Source organism: Phoca vitulina, unplaced genomic scaffold, assembly GCF_004348235.1.
Source record: "Phoca vitulina isolate PV1807 unplaced genomic scaffold, GSC_HSeal_1.0 scaffold7, whole genome shotgun sequence".
Classification (NCBI taxonomy): Eukaryota; Metazoa; Chordata; class Mammalia; order Carnivora; family Phocidae; genus Phoca; species Phoca vitulina.
The window spans coordinates 69,506,121-69,526,006 of record NW_022589710.1 but is presented as its reverse complement, the minus strand read 5'-3'; the positions used below and the strand labels follow the sequence as shown (position 1 = coordinate 69,526,006).

At 39.4% G+C, this 19,886-nt stretch overlaps 1 protein-coding gene and 1 non-coding gene across 9 annotated transcripts in view; both read right to left on the bottom strand.

The window, feature by feature from the left end:
- Positions 1 to 19,886, bottom strand: part of MARK3 (microtubule affinity regulating kinase 3) — a 116,418-nt gene that overhangs the window by 63,072 nt on the left and 33,460 nt on the right. For 6 of the 8 annotated variants that reach the window (XM_032405981.1, XM_032405982.1, XM_032405986.1 and 3 more), the window contains exon 3: positions 5,556 to 5,609. The exons of 1 other annotated variant lie outside the window; for it this stretch is intronic. In XM_032405981.1, the coding sequence (XP_032261872.1) occupies positions 5,556 to 5,609 (54 nt within the window). Of the gene's footprint in view, positions 1 to 5,555; positions 5,610 to 13,695; positions 13,797 to 19,886 lie in introns of all 8 variants that reach the window. One more of the 8 variants, XM_032405989.1, reaches the window with a different exon arrangement.
- On the bottom strand, positions 5,859 to 6,049 carry LOC116633436. The gene has a single exon (XR_004299714.1). It is a non-coding gene; the product is annotated as a U2 spliceosomal RNA (small nuclear RNA).

The following is a 19,886-nucleotide window of genomic DNA, read 5'->3' as shown; positions in this document are numbered from 1 at the left end:
CCATTTGCAACAACGTGGATGGACCTAGAGTATAATGCTAAGTGAAATAAGTCAATCAGATAGAAACAAATATATGATTTCAGTCATGTGTGGAATTTAAGAAACAAAATAAACAAGAAAAGGGGAAAAGAGAGGGAGGCAAACCAAGAAACAGACTCTTAACTATAGACAACAAAATGATGGTTACTAGAAGGGAGGTAGAAGGATGGATAGATCTGGTAAGTTTTGGGGATGAAGGACTGGAGTGCACTTACTGTGATGAGTACCGGGTGTTGTATGGAAGTGTTGAAATCACTCTATTGTACACCTAAAACTAATATTACACTGTATGTTAAAACTAACTGGAACTTAAAAAAAAATTTTTTTTAAAGAAAATAAAAAAATAAATGTTAACTCATTTAATTCTTTCTACAGCCCTATGACCTACTATTATTATTCCCATTTTATAAGTGGGGAAACTAAGACCCTGGGGAGGTTAAATGACTTGTCACACAGCTAGGCTGGATTAAACCTGGATTTGAATCCATGCAGCCTGGCTTCACAGTGTTCCTAACCATCACTCTATACACTTTCTTTATGTTAACATTCTACTCCAAGACTGAAAAAGAACAATAATAACTTTAGATGGGTTACACTGAGTATACTGGAATGTCTTTTAATAGAGACTAGCATTTTTGAATAGGTAAACATTTTTTTTTTTTTAAAGATTTTATTTATTTATTTGAGAGAGAGAATGAGACAGAGAGAGAACATGAGAGGGGGGAGGATCAGAGGGAGAAGCAGACTCCCTGCTGAGCAGGGAGTCCGATGCGGGACTCGATCCCGAGACTCCTGGATCATGACCTGAGCCGAAGGCAGTCGCTTAACCAACTGAGCCACCCAGGCGCCCCTAGGTAAACATATTTTTAAAAATGAGCCATTACTTGCTTCTTAACGACAAACTAAAACAAGACCCAGCAAAATTACTCACATATAACCAAACCAAAGTTAAAAATGACTTTGTAAAACCAAAAAGAAGACTAACATATTTCTTATACCTGCTGCTTTCAAAACCATTATAGGTACACAACATTAAAAAGGTTGACCTTGGGCGCCTGGGTGGCTCAGTTGGTTAAGCGACTGCCTTCGGCTCAGGTCATGATCCTGGAGTCCCGGGATCGAGTCCCACATCGGGCTCCCTGCTCAGCAGGGAGTCTGCTTCTCCCTCTGCCCTCTTCCCTCTCGTGCTCTCCGTCTCTCATTCTCTCTCTCTCAAATAAATAAATAAAATCTTTAAAAAAAAAAAAAAAAAAAAAAGGCTGACCTTAAGAAAAAAAAAAAAAAGGCTGATCTAAAACATTTATAAACAGAAAACATCTCAGGAATAGTAGTTCGAAGTTGAGAAGTACAAGAACAATGCAGAAAAATATCTCTTACTAGAATCTAACATTTATTAATGCAATGACTGGAAAAATAAAAAGGAAAAATGAAGAAACTTGTCTGTGAAAGTAACATTAGTTTGCAAATGTGCACAATTCAGTGTGCAAGCCTGAATAATTTGAACATGTTGAAATGGATACTATTTTAACACCTGTGTTAAAACACTCCTTAAATGAGCCAGTCCACATTTTTTGATAGTGGCAGTACAAAAAGATTACATTTTGTTGCTGGCAGAATGTTCCTTAAAGTGAATGCTACCTTCTAAGGTGCTGCATTAGTTTCAGGTATATAATAGAATGATTCAACAATTCTATACATTACTCGGGGCTCATCATGATAAGCACTGAGAAATGTATAAGCTTCAAGGCTTAAAATCACAATATAAAGAGAGCTGTTCCTAATGCAGATGTGATACAACTGTGCATGGCGCTGAGGAAGAAAAAAGTAGGAAGTACTATTCCAAGGGAAAAGACACCATATTGGGGCGCCTGGGTGGCTCAGTCGTTAAGCGTCTGCCTTCGGCTCAGGTCATGATCCCAGGTCCTGGGATCAAGCCCCACATCGGGCTCCCTGCTCAGTGGGAAGCCTGCTTCTCCCTCTCCCACTTCCCTTGTGTTCCTGCTCTCGCTATCTCTCTGTCAAATAAATAAATAAAATCTTTAAAAAAGAAAAGAAAAGACGCCATGTAAATTCCACCCTGTGGCAACTTTTCCATGGAAAAGGAATTCAGTGAAAAACAATTGTACAGGAATATACAGAGAATGCTTCTAATTTATAAGAAAAGAATATGAACTAATACACATGATTTAAAATAATGCCCTATATTTTAATAAATGGTGCTGGGAAAACTAGACAGCTACATGCAAAAGATGAAAGTGGACAGTATGGAGGTTCCTCAGAAAAAAAAAAAAAGAGATGAAACTGGACCACTTTCTTACACAACACACAAAAATAGACTCAAAAGTGATTAAAGGCCTAAATATGAGATCTGAAACTATACAACTCCTAGAAGAAAACACAGGCAATAATTTCAATCAACCATAGAAACATTCTTCTAGATCTGTCTCTCAGGCAAAGGAAACAAAAGCAAAATTAAACTACTGAGATTATACAAAAATAAAATGCCTTTACACAGCAAAGGGAGCCATCAACAAGACAACCTACCAAATGAGAAAAAATATCTGCAAATGATATATCCAATAAGGAGTCAATATCCAAAATATATAAAGAACTTATAAAACCCAACACCAAAAACTAAAAATAATCCAATAAAAATGGGCAGAGGATCTGAATAGACATTTTTCCCAGGAAGACATAGAGATGGCCAACAGACACATGAAAAAGATGCTCAGCATCGCTCAGCATCAGGGAAATGCAAATCAAAACCACAATGTGATACCACCTAACACCTGTCAGAATGGCTGGAATCAAAAGGACAACAAAAAACAAAAGTTGGAGAGGACATGGAGAAAAAGGAACCCTAATGCACTGCTGGTGGGAATGAAAGCTGGTGCAGCCACTATGGAAAACAGCATGGAGGTTCTTCAAAAAATTAAAAATAGAATTATCATAAGATCCAGTAATTCCACCACTGGGTATTTACCCAAAGAAAATGAAAACACTAATTTGAAAAGATATATGCACCCATATGTTTCTTGGAACATTATTTACAATAGCCAAGATGTGGAAGTAACCCAAGTATCCATTCACAGATGAATGAGTAAAGAAGATGTGTGTACACACACACACACACACACACACACACACACACACACACAGGAATATTACTCAGCCATAAAAAAGAACAAGATCTTGTCATTTGCAACAACATGGATGGACCTAGAAAGTATAATACTAAGTGAAGTCAGAGAAAGACAAATACCACATGATTTCACTCATATGTAGAATTTAAGAAACAAATGAACAAAGAAAAAAGAGACAAACAACACTTAAAAAAAAAAGATTTTATTTATTCATTTTTAGAGAGAGAGCAAGGGGAGAGGCAGAGGGCAGAGAGAGGGACAAATAGACTCTGCACAGTGTGTGGAGCCCACCCGACAGGGAGCTCAATCCCACAACCTGAGATCATGACCTGAGCCAAAACCAAGAGTTGAACACTTAACCAACTGAGCCACCCAGGTGTCCCAAAGTAACAGACTCTGTAAATACAGAGAACAGACTGGTGGTTGCCAGAGAGGAGGTGCGTGGGGGATGGATGAATAAAACAAAGGGGATTAAGAGTATACTTATCGTGATGAGCACTGAATAATGCATAGAACTGCTGAATCATTATATTGTACACCTGAAATATAACACTATATGTAAATTATACTTCAATAGAAAAATAAAAAATAAAATGCCCTATAAGCTTAAAATACTACACTTATCAAGTTATTTAACTTGGACAGATCTGGCTTCTTAAAGTCTTACCTATTATTATCATGTGCCCAAATTAATGCTGATATAAATATGCATATTCACATTATCAGGCTAACCAGACAACCTATCATGTACTAAACTGATAATGATGTTTACAAACAGTAATTTGTAATAATAATAAAGAACAGCAGCAATAGAACACTCTTATCCAAAATAATGAAAAAAAAAGCAAGGAAGGAGGGAAAAATTACAACCAACTAAAGACAAAACCATGATAAAATTCTCCCTAGAAAACTGCTAGAATTCCAGTTATCCGCAAGGATGCCTGAATAGTGGAAGACTTGTAACATCATTAGGATACTGAACTAGAACCCTCAGTAAACTTCTTTATATGCTAATTTTAGTTCTGAATACCAAATTTTAGTAACCCCAACTTACTTATTAATGCCAAGTCCTTAGATATATGAAGAAATAAAAGTTTAAAGTAATGGATACAGTTTTATCCTCAGAAGAAAGGACTGGAATTTTTGGGTCCATTCCAGGCCACCTTGAGTGCCATTAAGACTCACTCTGGCCTGCAGAACCACTTGTTAAGTACCATTTTTAGTGCAAGATAAAGTACCTTCCTCCCCACCTCTCTCTCTCTCTCTCTCTCTCACACACACACACACACACACACGGACAGGACTTCAAAATTATGATGATATAAATGGAAAATAACCATTAAGAAAACATCAGGAATTTATATAGGGCAATACGCTTATAATATCTTACATGTGAAATGCTTTGAAGTTTACAAAGCTCTTTTAAGTGCATTATTTTATTAATACATCCATCCTGAGAAGATGAAATTATCTCTATTTTAAAGACCAGAAACCTGGGGTCAAGAAAGTTAACTGGAAAAAAAAAGAAAGTTAAGTAATTGGCTCAAGGTCAAGTTAGACATTTGATTACGTGGCAGACCCAGGATTTTAATTCAGATTTCCTGTTCCTAGTTCCTAGTCTCTAAAACCCCAACTACTATAGGCCAAATCTAGAAATCAAATGATGCAAAAGGCTTTGCAAGACTAAAAAGAACTAGAAGCATTTTATTATGAAGATCATTAATCATTCACGAATGCACCAGTGAAATACCTATGCCAAGGCCCTAACCTGAGCAATTAAATCTCTCTGGGCCAGTCATCAAGACATTGCAAAGAGGTCCAGGTGATTCTAACATGCAACAAGGTGGAGGACTTCTGATCTCCGTTAGATGATACAACTCGCAACAGTGCATTACAACCATGTTTTCAACTATCATTTGTATTTTTATATTTTCCTTTCATATGTATTAATCATCAGTCCTTAATTAGCCATAGTGACAGAGTTTAATAAAGCCAAAGTGCTGACTTTAAAGACCTCAGTACTAGCTATGAGAAAGGTATATGACTCTGCGTAAGAGTAATTACACAAAAGTATGTTCTGTCTTATGTTTAAAAACTCTGTTCTAGTCAATAGTTAGAATATTCAATTAAAATGTACAGCCTTCCATTTGTGCTATTAAGAACATTTAAAAATCATTATCTTCATCTGAAGGAAAAAAATCCAACAACTTTTCATATAATACTACACCTAAGTTGCATTCATTGAGAAATAGGAAGCTTATTGTACTAAACATAATATATACAAATAGCAGTTGAGGTATTGGTGGGACCAATTAGATGGCAATTACCACTGAAAATCATTTTAAAAAATACTGGATACCGAACCAATCTTACCTTTTGTAGACTTGTTGGATTCAACTGAGTTTTGTCAATTATTTTTATTGCAACCTAGAAAAAAATAAATTAATAAATATTTATAGATTTTATAAATTTGGTAACTACAGACTAACTGGTAATAGTTTTGTAAATGCCCAGACATGTGGGACATGAGAGAAACAGAGAGAGATTGATTATATAATGAAAACACTTCTAAAAACGTAGGACAATGAAGATCTATTCCCTATTTAGCAATACTTAAATTTAAAAAAAAATAAAAAAATTTTTTTTTTTTAATTTTAATCCAAGGGCAGGAGTGGTGGTGGTTGCACCATTCCTGGAAGTACTGCAATACCAGGTCAATGCATGGAGTGGATGGAGCAAGCTCCTATTCCATTTCCTAGTTCCCCAAATCCATTTAATGTATTGTCCTCAGACAGAGGATGTATCAGATATTAAACTGAGAGGAACAGATACTACACTTGCTCTTAGCCAAAAGGCTGAGAAGCAATCCAATATTTTAATTTTATCTGACTCTGGGATCCAAGGGCAGTACGTACAGCTTTTACAGATTTATACAGCCCAGAATGCCTTGCTCAGAGTGTCTTGCACACAGTAAGAGTTTGATAATTAAGTAAATATACGAACTAATAGGTTGGAGTTCAATCTGAAACTTTAAAAACATTTTATTAAAAAAAAAATAGAAAAGATCTTTAGGTAGTTAAAGAAGGAAAAGGGACTAGTTCCACAGCAATCTGTAGGCCAAGTGAAACATGTACAGAGACAACAAATGGATTACCTGGTCACCTTTGTTCAAAAAGGGGTGAGTAAACCCCAAGCAGTCTTTTTTTTTTTTTTTTTTTTTTAAGATTTTATTATTTATTTGAGAGAGAGAGAGGGATAGAGCACAAGCAGGGGGAGCAGCAGAGAGAGAGGGAGAAGCAGGCTCCCCGCCGAGCAGGGAGCCCGATGCGGGGCTCGATCCCAGGACCCTGGGATCATGACCTGAGCCGAAGGCAGACGCTTAACCGACTGAGCCACCCAGGCGCCCCGGCCCCAAGCAGTCTTAACAAGCCACTAAGATACAGAAAGAAAGAACTATAGCTTCTAGTCATACAAACTTATCTTAAAAAAAAAAAAAATCAGTTTTACTAATATTTACTAAGTGGACTTGCAGCAGCGTCCTTATCTGGTATGTTGTCCTTTCTAGAATAAAAGTGACTTCTAGGAACAAGGGATATCCAGAATGGGGGGAGAGGGTAACAACAGGGGATGAAAGGGAACATAAGTGAAGAAAGAGGCTTTGCCAGGAACCGGAGAACATAATTAACTCAGCTTTGCAACTGAGGTCCAGGACAACAAATGATCTAACCCCACACTGATGAGGCTGTATTCCTACTGTGCATCCTTCAGGACCAGATCCAATAAAAAGCACCACTGAAGAAAGGGAGTAAAAGTCTGGGGAAAGTGCTTGGAGATCCTCTACGTCAGTAGTACTCAAACTTTTTGGTCCCCTTTACACTCTTAAAGATTACTAATGATCCCAAATGTGGGTTATATCTATTAATATTTACCTTATTACAAATGAAAACTGAAAAATTGTAAAAATAAGTATTGAACATAGTAAGATTCATTTCAACATAATATTCAACAAATGGTGCTGGGAAAACTGGATATCCACATGCAAAAGAATGAAACTGAACAAGATCTTACCTAACATCATCTACAAAAATTACTGCAAAATGGACCAAACACCGAAATGTAAGATTTAAAACTAGTTTTAAATTTTAAATTTCTTCTAATGTTTTAGAAGAAAACATACAGCAAAAGCTTCACAAAACTGGACTGGGCAGTGATTTCTTAGATATGACACAAAAGGCACAGGCAACAAAAGAAATAGCCAAATTAGACTTCACAAAAATTTTTAAATTCTGTGCATCAAAAGACAATATTGATAGAGTAAAAAGGCAACCCAGAGAATGGGGAAAATATTTACAAATCATAGATCTGAGAAGGGATTAATATCAAGAATATAGAGAGAACTCCTACAACTCAACGACAAAAAAACCCAATTGAAAAATGGGCAAAGGACCTAAAGAGACATTTCCCCAAAGAAGATCTACAGTGGACTCCTAAACAATATGGGAGTAGGGGCACTGCCCCCTCCAAGTTTAAAATCCATGAATAACTTCTGACTCCCCCAAAACTTTACTAATAGCCTATTGTTGATGGGAAGCCTTACTGATAATATAGTTAACACATATTTTGTATGTTGTGTGTGTTCTTACAATAAAGTAAGCTAGAGAAAAGAAAATGTATTACAAAAATGATAAGAGAAAATATAGTACTCTACTGCATTTAAAGAAAAAAATCTACATATAAGTAAACCTGCCCAATTCAAACCATGTAGTTCAAGGGTTAACTGTACAAACGGCCAGTAAGCACATAAAAAAGATGCTCAACATCACTGATCATTAGGGAAATGCAAACCAAAACTCCAACATACCATTTCACACCCATCAAGATGGCTACTATAAAAAAACAAAACAACCTCCCAGAAAACAACAAGCAGTAAAGATGTAGGGAAACTGGAAACCTTGTGCACTGTTGGTAGGAATGTAAAATGGTACAGCTGCTGTGGAAAACAGTACAGAGTTCCCCCAAAAAATTAAAAATAGAATTACCATATGATCAAGCAATTCCATTTCTGGGTATGTACCCAGAAGAACCAAAAGCAGGGACTTAAATAGATGTTTGTACACCCACATTCATAGCAGCACTATTCACAATAGCTAAGATGTGGAAGTAACCCCAGCGTCCACAGAGTGATGAATGGATAAGCCTAATGTGGTGTCTCCATACAGTAGAATATTTTTCAGTCTTAAAAAGGGAGGAAATTCTGACACATGCTATAGCATGGATGAACCTTGAGGACACTATGTTAAATGAAACAAGCCAGACACAAAAGGACAGGTACTACATGATTCCACTTTATGAGGTTCCTAGAGAGTTCACATTCATAGAGAGAGAAAGAATGGGGGAAGGAAGGAATGGGGAATTAGTATTTATGGATACAGAGTTTCAGTTTTACAAGGTGAAAATAGGTCTGGAGATGCATGATGGTAATGGTTGCACAATATAAATGTATTCAATACTACTGAAACGCACACTTTTAAAAATAGTTAAGAGTAATTTTATGTTATGTGTATTTTATCACAATAAACTGAAAAAAATAAGCCCATTACATGTTAATATAAATAACATTTTTATGAAATTCTCATATATCATATATTCAATCTGTTGTGATGTCACACGTCATATAGCCTCTGGAAAATTTTACTTTAGGTTCATGAAAGAGAATGGAAAAAGTACTGTCTTAATAATATTACAAAAATAGTATTGACTTTGCAGACCCTCTAAAAGGTTCTCCAGAGAGACCTCCAGGGGTCCCCATAGCTACTTCAAGAACTGCTGCACTTATTCATATTAACACTTAAAAAAACAACGACCCCTGCTTCACTTGGCCTAAAGCCTCCATCTGCCTAAGGTATCTATTACTTCCTATGAACCCACTGACCTCCAGAGGAGCTAAACACAGACAAATGCTGCTAACATGGCACCCAGTGAACTTGACCCTAGAGCGTAAGGACCCATCACCCCAGCCCACCCCAACTGGGGAGGAAAAAGAAATCAGAAATGCAGGAGGGGTAGAGAGTTAGCGTGTGTGTGCATGAAAAAAGCAAAGACAGAATTCTGATTTCATATTCGGAAAACGCAAGTCTTGGTGGAAACCATAGTAAAAAAAAAAAGCGAAAGGAAATGTCAGTGGCTGGAATATACAAACAATGACCTTGTTCACATCTCACCTGGGGACTGACGTCTTGTTATAGCCCCAACATACTACCAGGTACATAAGCGCTTCCTGAGCTTATGTGAGCCCTGACCACTCATACTCAGTAACCACACACGTGTTCGAGATGGAGACAGAAGAGTGAAGAAATAGGGTTTCTGGTGTTTTAACAGATATCATTTTAAATTTTAATTTAAATAAATAAAATTAAATAAATAATTTTAAAAATTACATTATTTCAGGGGTGCCTGGGTGGCTCAGTTGGTTAAGCATCTGCCTTTGGCTCAGGTCATGATCTCAGGGTCCTGGGATCAAGCCCTGCATCACACTGGGCTCCCTGGTTGGCAGGGCGTCTGCTTCTCTCTCTCCCGCTGCCCCTCCCTATGCTCATGCTCTCTCTCGCTTGCTCCCCCAAATAAATAAAATCTTTTCAAAAAATTAACATTATTTCAAAGATTAATGGATTAATTTTCTTCAAACTGTACTTTCATAAGTAATTTTATGTGGTATCCATGGATCTCCCAATTTCCAAAGAAACCCCTTAGATATACTATTCCTTTCTGGCCACCATTCTGTTTTCTTCCTCCTTCTGATGGCCAGATCTATCAAATATTCTGCCTTTCTGGTTCTTCTTCCCTCTGATCCTCTGAGACCTGGTTTCTATTCTCATGACCAGACTCTTTTTTTTTTTAAAGATTTTATTTATTTATTTTATTTATTTGGCAGAGAGAGAGAGCAGGAGAGCGGCAGAAGGAGAGGGAGTAACAGGCCCCCCGTCGAGCAGGGAGCCCAATGCGGGGCTCGATCCCAGGATCCTGGGATCATGACCTGAGCCAAAGGCAGTCACCTAACCAACTGAGCCACCCAGGCGCCCCTCTCATGACCAGACTCTTGATCACTAGCTTCTTCTGGCTCTGTTCGGTATCTGCCTTCTATTTTACAGAAAAGATTCTATTCTTAAGCATTTTCTTTTTCAAATACTGCTATTCAAATAGTATTTAAAGCAAAAGCAGGAGCTCAAAATGTGTTTCATTCAGCTAAATCAAACTGTAGAAGAGAGTCATTTTATTAAAAGTGTCCTCTGAGTGAAACACTGCAATTTACAGTGATGTGAATCTGTGTGGCCATGAAGCCTGAGGGGGAAGCCTATAATCCCCTCTTCCTCCAGCTCCCTGCTGGGGTGACTCAACTACCAAAATAATCTTGGCCCAGAGCTAGCGCCTGGGGGAGAGCTCAGACCTTGAAGTCAATAAGAGAGGAAGCAACTGTGGGGGCATCACCAGGTACCTGAGAAAGATGGAGACTGGAGAGAAGACCACACACGTTCCCAAGGTTGTGGAGTTTTCTGGAGGTTTTTTTTGGCGGGGGATGGGGCGTGCATAGCAAAAGCCAAGGGAGTTCACTGGGGAGAAAAGAGGAATGCCCCTGCCACTTGTTGTGTAAAGTTCTGGGAAATTCCATTTATTCACCCTGATGCCAGAAACAAAGTGGAAAATTACAAAAGAGGGATAAAGAGAGCTCATACACGAGAAGGGCTTCCCTCAATATACGTCACCCTAGAGGGCCCAATAAACCTGTAGCAAACACCCACCAGAGAAATAAATACCCTTATCTTTCACTTCCTGTCAATTTTCTACTGGTCAAAGGTCCCAAAATCCTGCTCCCAACATGCATTAAAGCATCCACAAACACTAAAAGAGCAGTCAAAAAAAGATCCCAGGTCTTTAAGAGGATGCAGTAGCCTGGAAGGATGGATTATTAGCTCAGGCTGCAATAACAAAAATACCATAGACTGAGTGGCTTAAACAACAGAAATTTATTTTCTCACAGACTGGAAGGCTGGAAGTCCAAGATCAGAGTCTGACCAGCATGGTCAGTTCCTGGTGAGGCTTTTCCTCTTGGCTTGCAGATGGCCCCCTTCTCACTGTGTCCTTCCTTACATGGTGGAGAGGGAGCAGCTTTCTGGTGTCTCTTCTTGTAAGGACACTAATCCTACTGGATCAAGACCCCACCTTTATGATCTAATTTAACCTATTTCCACAAAAGCCCTATCTCCAAATACATTGGGGGTTAGGGATTTAATATATGATTTTTGAGAGACACAATTCAGTCCACAGCAATAAAGACCAAGCTGAACAACTACAATAAGCGGCTACAAAATAAAACTTCAAATTAAAACATAATGCCCAACACATGGAAGAAACACAACATGGAAGAATGTCACAAACATAAAGTGCAGTAAAAGAGGCAGACACAAAATAATATATACTGTATGATTCCATTAGCACATTAAGGAAGACAAAAAATGATCTACAGTGTTATAAGTCAAGACAGTGGTTACCCTGGGGAGGAAGGACAGAGAAGTGAGTAGAAGAAGACAGAAGAGAAGCTTCTGGGGTTCAAGTCATAGTATAGTTTTGCCCTGGGTCATGGTTATGCAAATGTGTTTACTTTGTATTAATTCATCAAGGTGTACACTTATGATCTGGGCACTTTTTCTGGATGTGTGTTATATTTCAATACGGAGTTTATTTAAAAAAAAAAAATCAGGGGCGCCTGGGTGGCTCAGTTGGTTAAGCGACTGCCTTCGGCTCAGGTCATGATCCTGGAGTCCCTGGATCGAGTCCCGCATCGGGCTCCCTGCTCAGCAGGGAGTCTGCTTCTCCCTCTGACCCTCACCCCTCTCATGTGCTTGCTCTCTCTCATTCTCTCTCTCTCAAATAAATAAATAAAATCTTTAAAAAAAAAAAAAAAATCAATCGTGACTCTAAATAACCATCATGAAAAGACAGCAGATAATGCCTAAAACCAAAAAATGAAATAAGAATAAGAGCATGCTGTGTATCAACTATACTTCAATAAAAAATGTTTTTAAAGAATAAAAGCATGTTGGGCGCCTGGGTGGCTCAGTCGTTAAACGTCTGCCTTCAGCTCAGGTCATGATCCCAGGGTCCTGGGATCGAGCCCCGCATCGGGCTCCCTGCTCCGCGGGAAGCCTGCTTCTCCCTCTCCCACTCCTCCTGCTTGTGTTCCCTCTCTCGCTGTGTCTCTCTCTGTCAAATAAATAAAACAAAATCTTAAAAAAAAAAAGAATAAAAGCATGTTAAAGATAGAAGTAAAACCTAAAGAATCAGTTTATATTGTACACCTGAAACTAATATAATACTGTATGTTAACTAACTGGAATTAAAATAAAAACTAAAAAAAAAAAAAAAAGTTTAAAAGACTGAAATTGGCCATCTTGGGAGATTAGGAAATGGGGGTGGGGGATCACGGGACTCAGTTTTTAAACAAGCCTTGACTCTTTAAACTGCATAATTGAACTTGAATATAAATAACTAAGTGAAAAGGTTTCTCATAACCACAATGAGGGCATTTAGTTAAAGGTGGCATATTGATCCCATGCATTTCCCTCTTCTCCCACCTGCTGGTCCAATTAAAGAACAAAGACAGAATGACAAAGAGAATGGGAGAGGTGCCATCAGGAGAAAAGTGACTTTAAACAATTTCTGGAAGATAAAAATCTGAGGCCCACATAGCAGGGCACATACAAGCCTAGAGTGTGCCCAAAGAAGGGTACAATCCAGGGAAACCTCACTGAGAAAATCACTTTGTGCTGTGTATGTGGCAACTTTCCTACTGACCACCAGGAAGCTAAGCCAGGCACATGACCAGCAGCCTCCACATACCATGTCCCATGTAGAGAGCTCTCAATTTGCTTCGTAGTGCTCCCCCTTGAAAACATTAATGGCGAATCAAAAATCATAGATATACAAGGAAAGCCTGTGATTTTTCAATACCCTTCTCCATATATCTGTTAGGGGAAAACACCAGATAATTTCTCTTTCAAAAACAGAGATAGTTGTTTGTTGCTGGTATGGTAATTATGTTCTACAAAGCCACCGTGAATACTGCTCCTAGAGGAAATACAGGGTTAGGTTCCTATGGGCCCCTGGTCATAAAAACTTTCATCAACTGATCAATACATAACCTTGTTTTATGTGTGTTTCTTTTTAAGCACACCTTATTTACTACGTATCATCGATTCAGTAACACTGAACTGTCAGCCAGCAGAACCTAACTCATGTCTGAATGAAGCTTATCTAACAAATGTGTTTTCTCTATCAGGCACATCACAGCCTTACACTTAGAAACACTGGCTAGTACTTCAGCCCTACACTTGGGGGCCATTTTAAACAGCAAAATTGACAACAAAAAGCACAAAAATGCAAAAACCATGGAGTAAACAGACCACAAAGAGAGCATTTGTTGTGGTATGAAAGCTGAAACAAGGCAGAGCATCATCACCTTGTTGGATCTCAGCCGGGGATGCATACATTGGGCAATTCAAACTTTCTGATGCTTTGTGCATGTCCACAAATACTGCAAAAGCATCGCAAGTACTGATTCTGGAATTACAAACAAATTGTAGTGAGCAGATGAATCCTAAAATACGGAATTTGCAAGTGAGATCAACTGTATCTGTTCTAGAGATGGGTGATGGTGACGGTTGCACAATGCAAATGTACTTAAGGCCGCCAAACTGTACACTTAAAATGGTTAAAATGGTAAATTTCATGTTATGTATATTTTACCACAATAAAAAAAGTGTAACAGTTGTGTAAGTGATTTTTAATTTGTAGAAACTGGGTTCAGGTGAGGTTCTCTTTTTCTGCACACCAACTGTAAATACTCCACCTCCAGATTGTATTAAAAGCAAGATGAACATCTTTATACTTTTCAACTATATCTGTTAGTGGAATAGGAGCCTGTCTTTCACCCTTCTGCTCGCTCACTTCCAAATCTACTACTATTAATTTCCAAATGAAGCAAATTGTTCTGGGTATCAATACTTTTTGGCAGTCACTATAGTTGTTTTGAATAAACATTCCATTAATCATTGCCCCCTCTGCCACCAAAAATTACTACTTGCTGAGTTTTACTAGAGTATCAAAGAACAATATTTGCAATTATCTGAAAAAGGGAATTAAGACACTCCTCTCTTTTCTAGTTATATTATCTGTGTGAGGTCAGATTTTCTTCATAAACTTCAACCAAGGGCACCTGGGTGGCTCAGTCAGTTAAACATCTGCCTTCGGCTCATGTCATGATCCCAGAGTCCTGGGATCGAGCCCCTCATGGGCTCCCTGCTCAGTGGGGAGCCTGTTTCTCCCTCTTCTCCCTCTCCCTCTGCCCTTCCCCCCCACTCGTGCTCGCTCGCTTGCTCTCTCTCAAATAAATAACTTTAAAAAACTTTGACCAAAGCAGTATACTGACATAAATGCAGAAGAATATATGAAAACCCAGCAACCTTCTATTAAAACAGACACTAAAGATACTTGCAAAAAACTAAAACAATGTCACTCTTTTCAATAATTTGTTTTGTACAATAGGGGTTTTTTCCTCATAAAAATGTTATTTAGGGGCGCCTGGGTGGCTCAGTCGTTAAGCGTCTGCCTTCTGCTCAGGTCATGATCCCAGGGTCCTAGGATTGAGCCCCACATCAGGCTCCCTGCTCGGCGGGAGGCCTGCTTCACCCTCTCCCACTCCCCCTGCTTGTATTCCCTCTCTCGCTGTCTCTCTGTCAAATAAATAAATGAAATCTAAAAAAAAAAAAAGTTATTTAAATTAAATGTAATAGGTCTGTTATTACTTTATTTTTTTTAAAGATTTATTTGTCAGAGAGATAGAGAAAGAGAGCACAAGCAGGGGGAGCAGCAGGCAGAGGGAGAGGGAGAAGCAGGCTCCCCGCTGAGCAGGGAGCCCAGTGTAGGACTCGATCCCAGGACCCTGGGTTCAAGACCTGAGCCGAAGGCATATGCTTAACCATCTGAGCCACCCAGGCATCCCTGTTATTATTTTATTTATTTATTTATTTATTTTAAAGATTTTATTTATTTGACAGAGAGAGACATAGTAAGAGAGGGAACACAAGCAGGGGAAGTGGGAGAGGGAGAAGCAGGCTTCCCGCAGAGCAGGGAGCCCGATGCGGGGCTCGATCCCAGAACCCTGGGATCATGACCTGAGCCGAAGGCAGACGCTTAACGACTGAGCCACCCAGGCACCCCCTGTTATTACTTTAAATGAATTAATATATGTTTTAAATTTATTAGTGTTAACTTCTAGTATGGTAAATATCAGTCTATACAACCCATGTAAACAAAGGCTTTTTGGGAGTCCTCAATTTTTTAAATTTTTACTTATTTTTACTTTTATTTATTTTTAAAAGATTTTATTTATTTGAGAGAGAGAAAGAAAGGGGAGGGGTAGAGGGAGAAGCAGGCTCCCCGCTGAGCAGGGAGCCCGATGCGGGGCTCGATCCCAGGACCCTGGGATCATGACCTGAGCCGAAGGCAGATGCTTAACAGCTGAGCCACCCAGGTGCCCCGTCCTCATTTTTTTTAAAAAAGATTTTATTTACTTATTTGTCAGAGAGAGAGAGAGCGCACGCACAAGCAGGGGGAGTGGCAGGCAGAGGGAGAAGCAGGCTCCCTGCCAAGCAAGGAGCCGGATGTGGGACTCCATCCCTGGATCCTGGGATCATGACCTGGGCTGAAGGCAGACACTTAACCAACTGAGCCACCCAGGAATCCTGGGAGTCCTCAATTTTAAAAGTTTAAAGGCATTCTGAGACATAAAGAATCTGGGAAATGTCGTTCTAATCAATGCAACCGCACACAACCACTAAACCTGGTACAATGACCATGAAGCTGCGTGGAGAACTGCTCGGCATGAAATTCTGAGAGAGAAAAACCAGAATACAAAATTATGACCAAAAATATGATGAAAAAACATACATATGGAGAATATACAAAGATAAAAATGGTATTCAGAATATTTTAAGTGTGGGATTTTCTTCCTCTCTAGTCTCCGAACTCTCTGTGAAGATGATCTTCACACACAAAAAGTTGTTACTAAAATATAAAACCACTTATCTAAAGTCCCAAGAAGTTGAGCACACCCGGAATGAAGAACTACAGTTTATCATTCTTACAATCAACAACAAACGGTGAATGAGGTGCCAGATCTAACCCTTCCCCTTCCTGCTCTCTGGTGCCTCCTTCAGCGCCGGAGACAGGACACAGATGCAAGCAGGTTAAGAGCTCACTTCCAGTGAAGTGTGGAGGACAGACAGTAAGCATACAGGCACAACAGCACAGTTAACAATAATTTGTTTTGTACAATAGGGGTTTCTTCCTCATAAAAACAAGACAACAGTGGGGAAAATAGTTCAGTAATTTTCTGAAAGAGAGCAGAGAAAACCATCACCAGAAACAACATGATTTGCCCAGCGTAACTCGGGCAGGGCTCCCAACTTGGGAGGCAGCAGTGGAGCTACTGGGCTAATTACACGGTTACAAGTCTGTATGCAGAATGTGTGCTGCTCCCCAACCAGCCAATAACCACTGGCTCTGTAGAGGCTAAAAATGTTTTCTGTGGAGATGATGAGAATCAAGTTCAATGAGCCCAGCAGAGGACAGGAACAGGCCTGGAGATGAAAAAGGGGACATTAAGTGTCAGACTACCATGAGGGGTTGGACGGCCAGCTCCTCCCAGGCAGAACAGAGGATTCTTATTTACAGAAACGAAATGGCCTCAGAGAAGAGATCTAAAGACACAGATATCTGGGGTCCTGCAATAAAAGCACCAGACAACTCCCAACAGGAAAGCTACGTGTGGTCAAACATATCCTATGTTTGCAAACTCAGCTATTGATGAGCTTCTGAGAGCTCCATCTGAAATACAAACAGATGACCACAGATTATCAGATTCCAAAGAAAGGCTCTGTATGACAGACAGTTACCAAGGAAGAACCCCAGAGAAAAGAGAAATGGTGCAGGAAGCAGAATCTATTAAAACAAAAAAAAAAAAAAAAAGAGAAGAGCCTTTATTACCCTCACAGGGAGTTGTTAACAGAAGAAACCGCATTCATGATCCCAGAACTGGATACTATACAAACAAATAATCAGAGAACAAGAAAGAGCTGGGAGAGGGGCGCCTGGATGGCTCAGCCGGTTGGGTGTCTACCTTCAGCTTCTGGGATCGAGTCCTGCATCGAGCTCCTTGCTCAGTGGGGAGCCTGCTTCTCCCTCTGCCTGCCGCTTCAGCTGCTTCTGCTTTTTCTCTCTCTCTCTCTCTCTCTCTGACAAATGAATAAATTAAATCTTAAAAAAAAAAAAGAAAAAAGAAAGAAAGAAAGAGCTGGGAGGAAGGGGGAGGACATACAACAGGACGCACATACACACAAATTTAACAAAAGATGAAATTAAAGACATTGCCCAGAAAATAAAATAGAAACGCACATGGAAAACAGATTTTTTTCAAAAAAAGTCAAGGTTCTTTTCCAAGAGTTCCAGTCTCTGATTAGTAACAATTACAGAATGAAGATTTTTAAATAATAAAATGAGACAATTCTCTGGAACTGAAAGACAAGAATCTCCAAATTGAAAGGGTCCAATGAGCAATCAAGAAGAATGGATGCAGATCAACTAACTCCCTGTACCTCACTGTGAAATTTCTTTTTCTTTTTTTTTTTTTTTAAAGATTTTATTTATTTGAGAGAGAGAGAGAGCGAGAGAGAGCACATGAGAGGGGGGAGGGTCAGAGGGAGAAGCAGACTCCCCGCTGAGCAGGGAGCCCGATGCGGGACTCGATCCGGGGACTCCAGGATCATGACCTGAGCCGAAGGCAGTCGCTTAACCAACTGAGCCACCCAGGCGCCCATCACTGTGAAATTTCTGAATAGCAAGGATAAATGTGAAGAGTCTAAAAAGGTTCTAGAGAGGAAAAAAAAATTCACACACTTAAGCCACTTACATTGTTATACTCCAATCTCTAGAACTACCAATACTGGAAAACCCTTTCTGACCTTAATTTTGAGCTTCCCACTCTCTATCACCTCCTCTACCTTTCCTGACTACTCAATCTAGAACGCCAATAACTGTCTGAACTCACCAGGATCCATAATGACTGGTCCCACCACCTTCTTATGATTTGTCTTCTCTCTCAAGTTATTTCCTATTCAAATCTGTAGTCCTTCACTGTAATCACTCCCTTAGGTATTCCAAATCAATGCCCTTGCTCTGTTCCCATTCTCTACACTTAGTGTGAAAAAATCCCAACTATCTATAAATGCCATGCTTGTCTCTGGGTACCTGAATGTTGCTGGAGAGTAATTTCCAGCCATGCTGCTTATTCCCACTTTAAATCCATGATCCCCTTAGGGAAGCCTTAAGGCCACCTGGCAATTCTACTACATTCTTCCAGTCCGTTAACTCTTCCGCTTGCCCAGTAATTACTGTAACTTCTCACATCTCTAATATCTCCTATCTCCTTGATAATCACACTCTTAGCTGATGATCTTGCTTTCCATTTTACTGAAAAAATACTTGCAATGAGCAGAAAACCTCCATAAGCTCCCACACCACCACACAGAGTCCTGAGCTGCACCTAGGCCAGGGCCCTCTACCTTTCTCCTGTTTCTGTGTAAGAACTGTCCACATTACCAGGGCCAATACTTCCGCCACCTCCTTTCACCCTCTCAAATATCTCTCCCACGGCACCACTTTCCCCCTTTCTGTCAGATTATTCCTATTAACAGATAAACATGTTGGTATTTGGCCCATCCTTTAAAAAACAGCTTGACCTGACAGCTCTCTGTAGCTACTTTTCTGTATCTTGATTACGGTGGTAGTAACATGAATCTATAAATGTGTTACAATTCAGAGAACTGTACGTCAAAGGAAAAAATGATGTGTAATTTTAAAAATAACACAAACTTGCTTAATTCTGATGTCCAAAATGAGAGTGAGTTCAAAGGGTGCTCAGATACAAGATGTTATACAAATGTTACAGCCTTCCCATATTATTCATAACAGCTAAGGAAAAAATGCCATTCACAGCAGCAACAAAAATTTTATTTTTTTTATTTATTTTTTTTTTAAAGATTTTATTTATTTGACAGAGAGAGACACAGTGAGAGAGGGAACAGAAGCAGGGGGATGGGAGAGGGAGAAGCAGGCTTCCCGCGGAGCAGGGAGCCCGACGCGGGGCTCGATCCCAGGACCCTGGGATCATGACCTGAGCCGAAGGCAGACGCCCAATGACTGAGCCATCCAGGTGCCCCGAGGTATACAGTTTTTAAAAAATAAGAATAATCTGCAAAGCATTTAACTTACTCTGAAACATACAAATGTACAATTCAAAGCTGCAGTAATAAAATTACCACCATATGGATACAAGACTAAACAGATCAGAGAAACAAAAAGACATATATGGGAATTTGGTATGTGATAAAGCAGGTATCCTCAATTGGGGAAAAGGACAGATGATCCCAGGACAAGTGGTAATCCACGTGCTCAAAAAAAAAAGAGTCTGATCCCTACACTTCATATTAATCTCCCAAAATATATACCAAATGAATGAAACATTCAAACGGGAGTCACAGGAGTGTTTGAAGAAGATACAGAACCTTGTTTTTAGATCTTGGGACAAAGTAA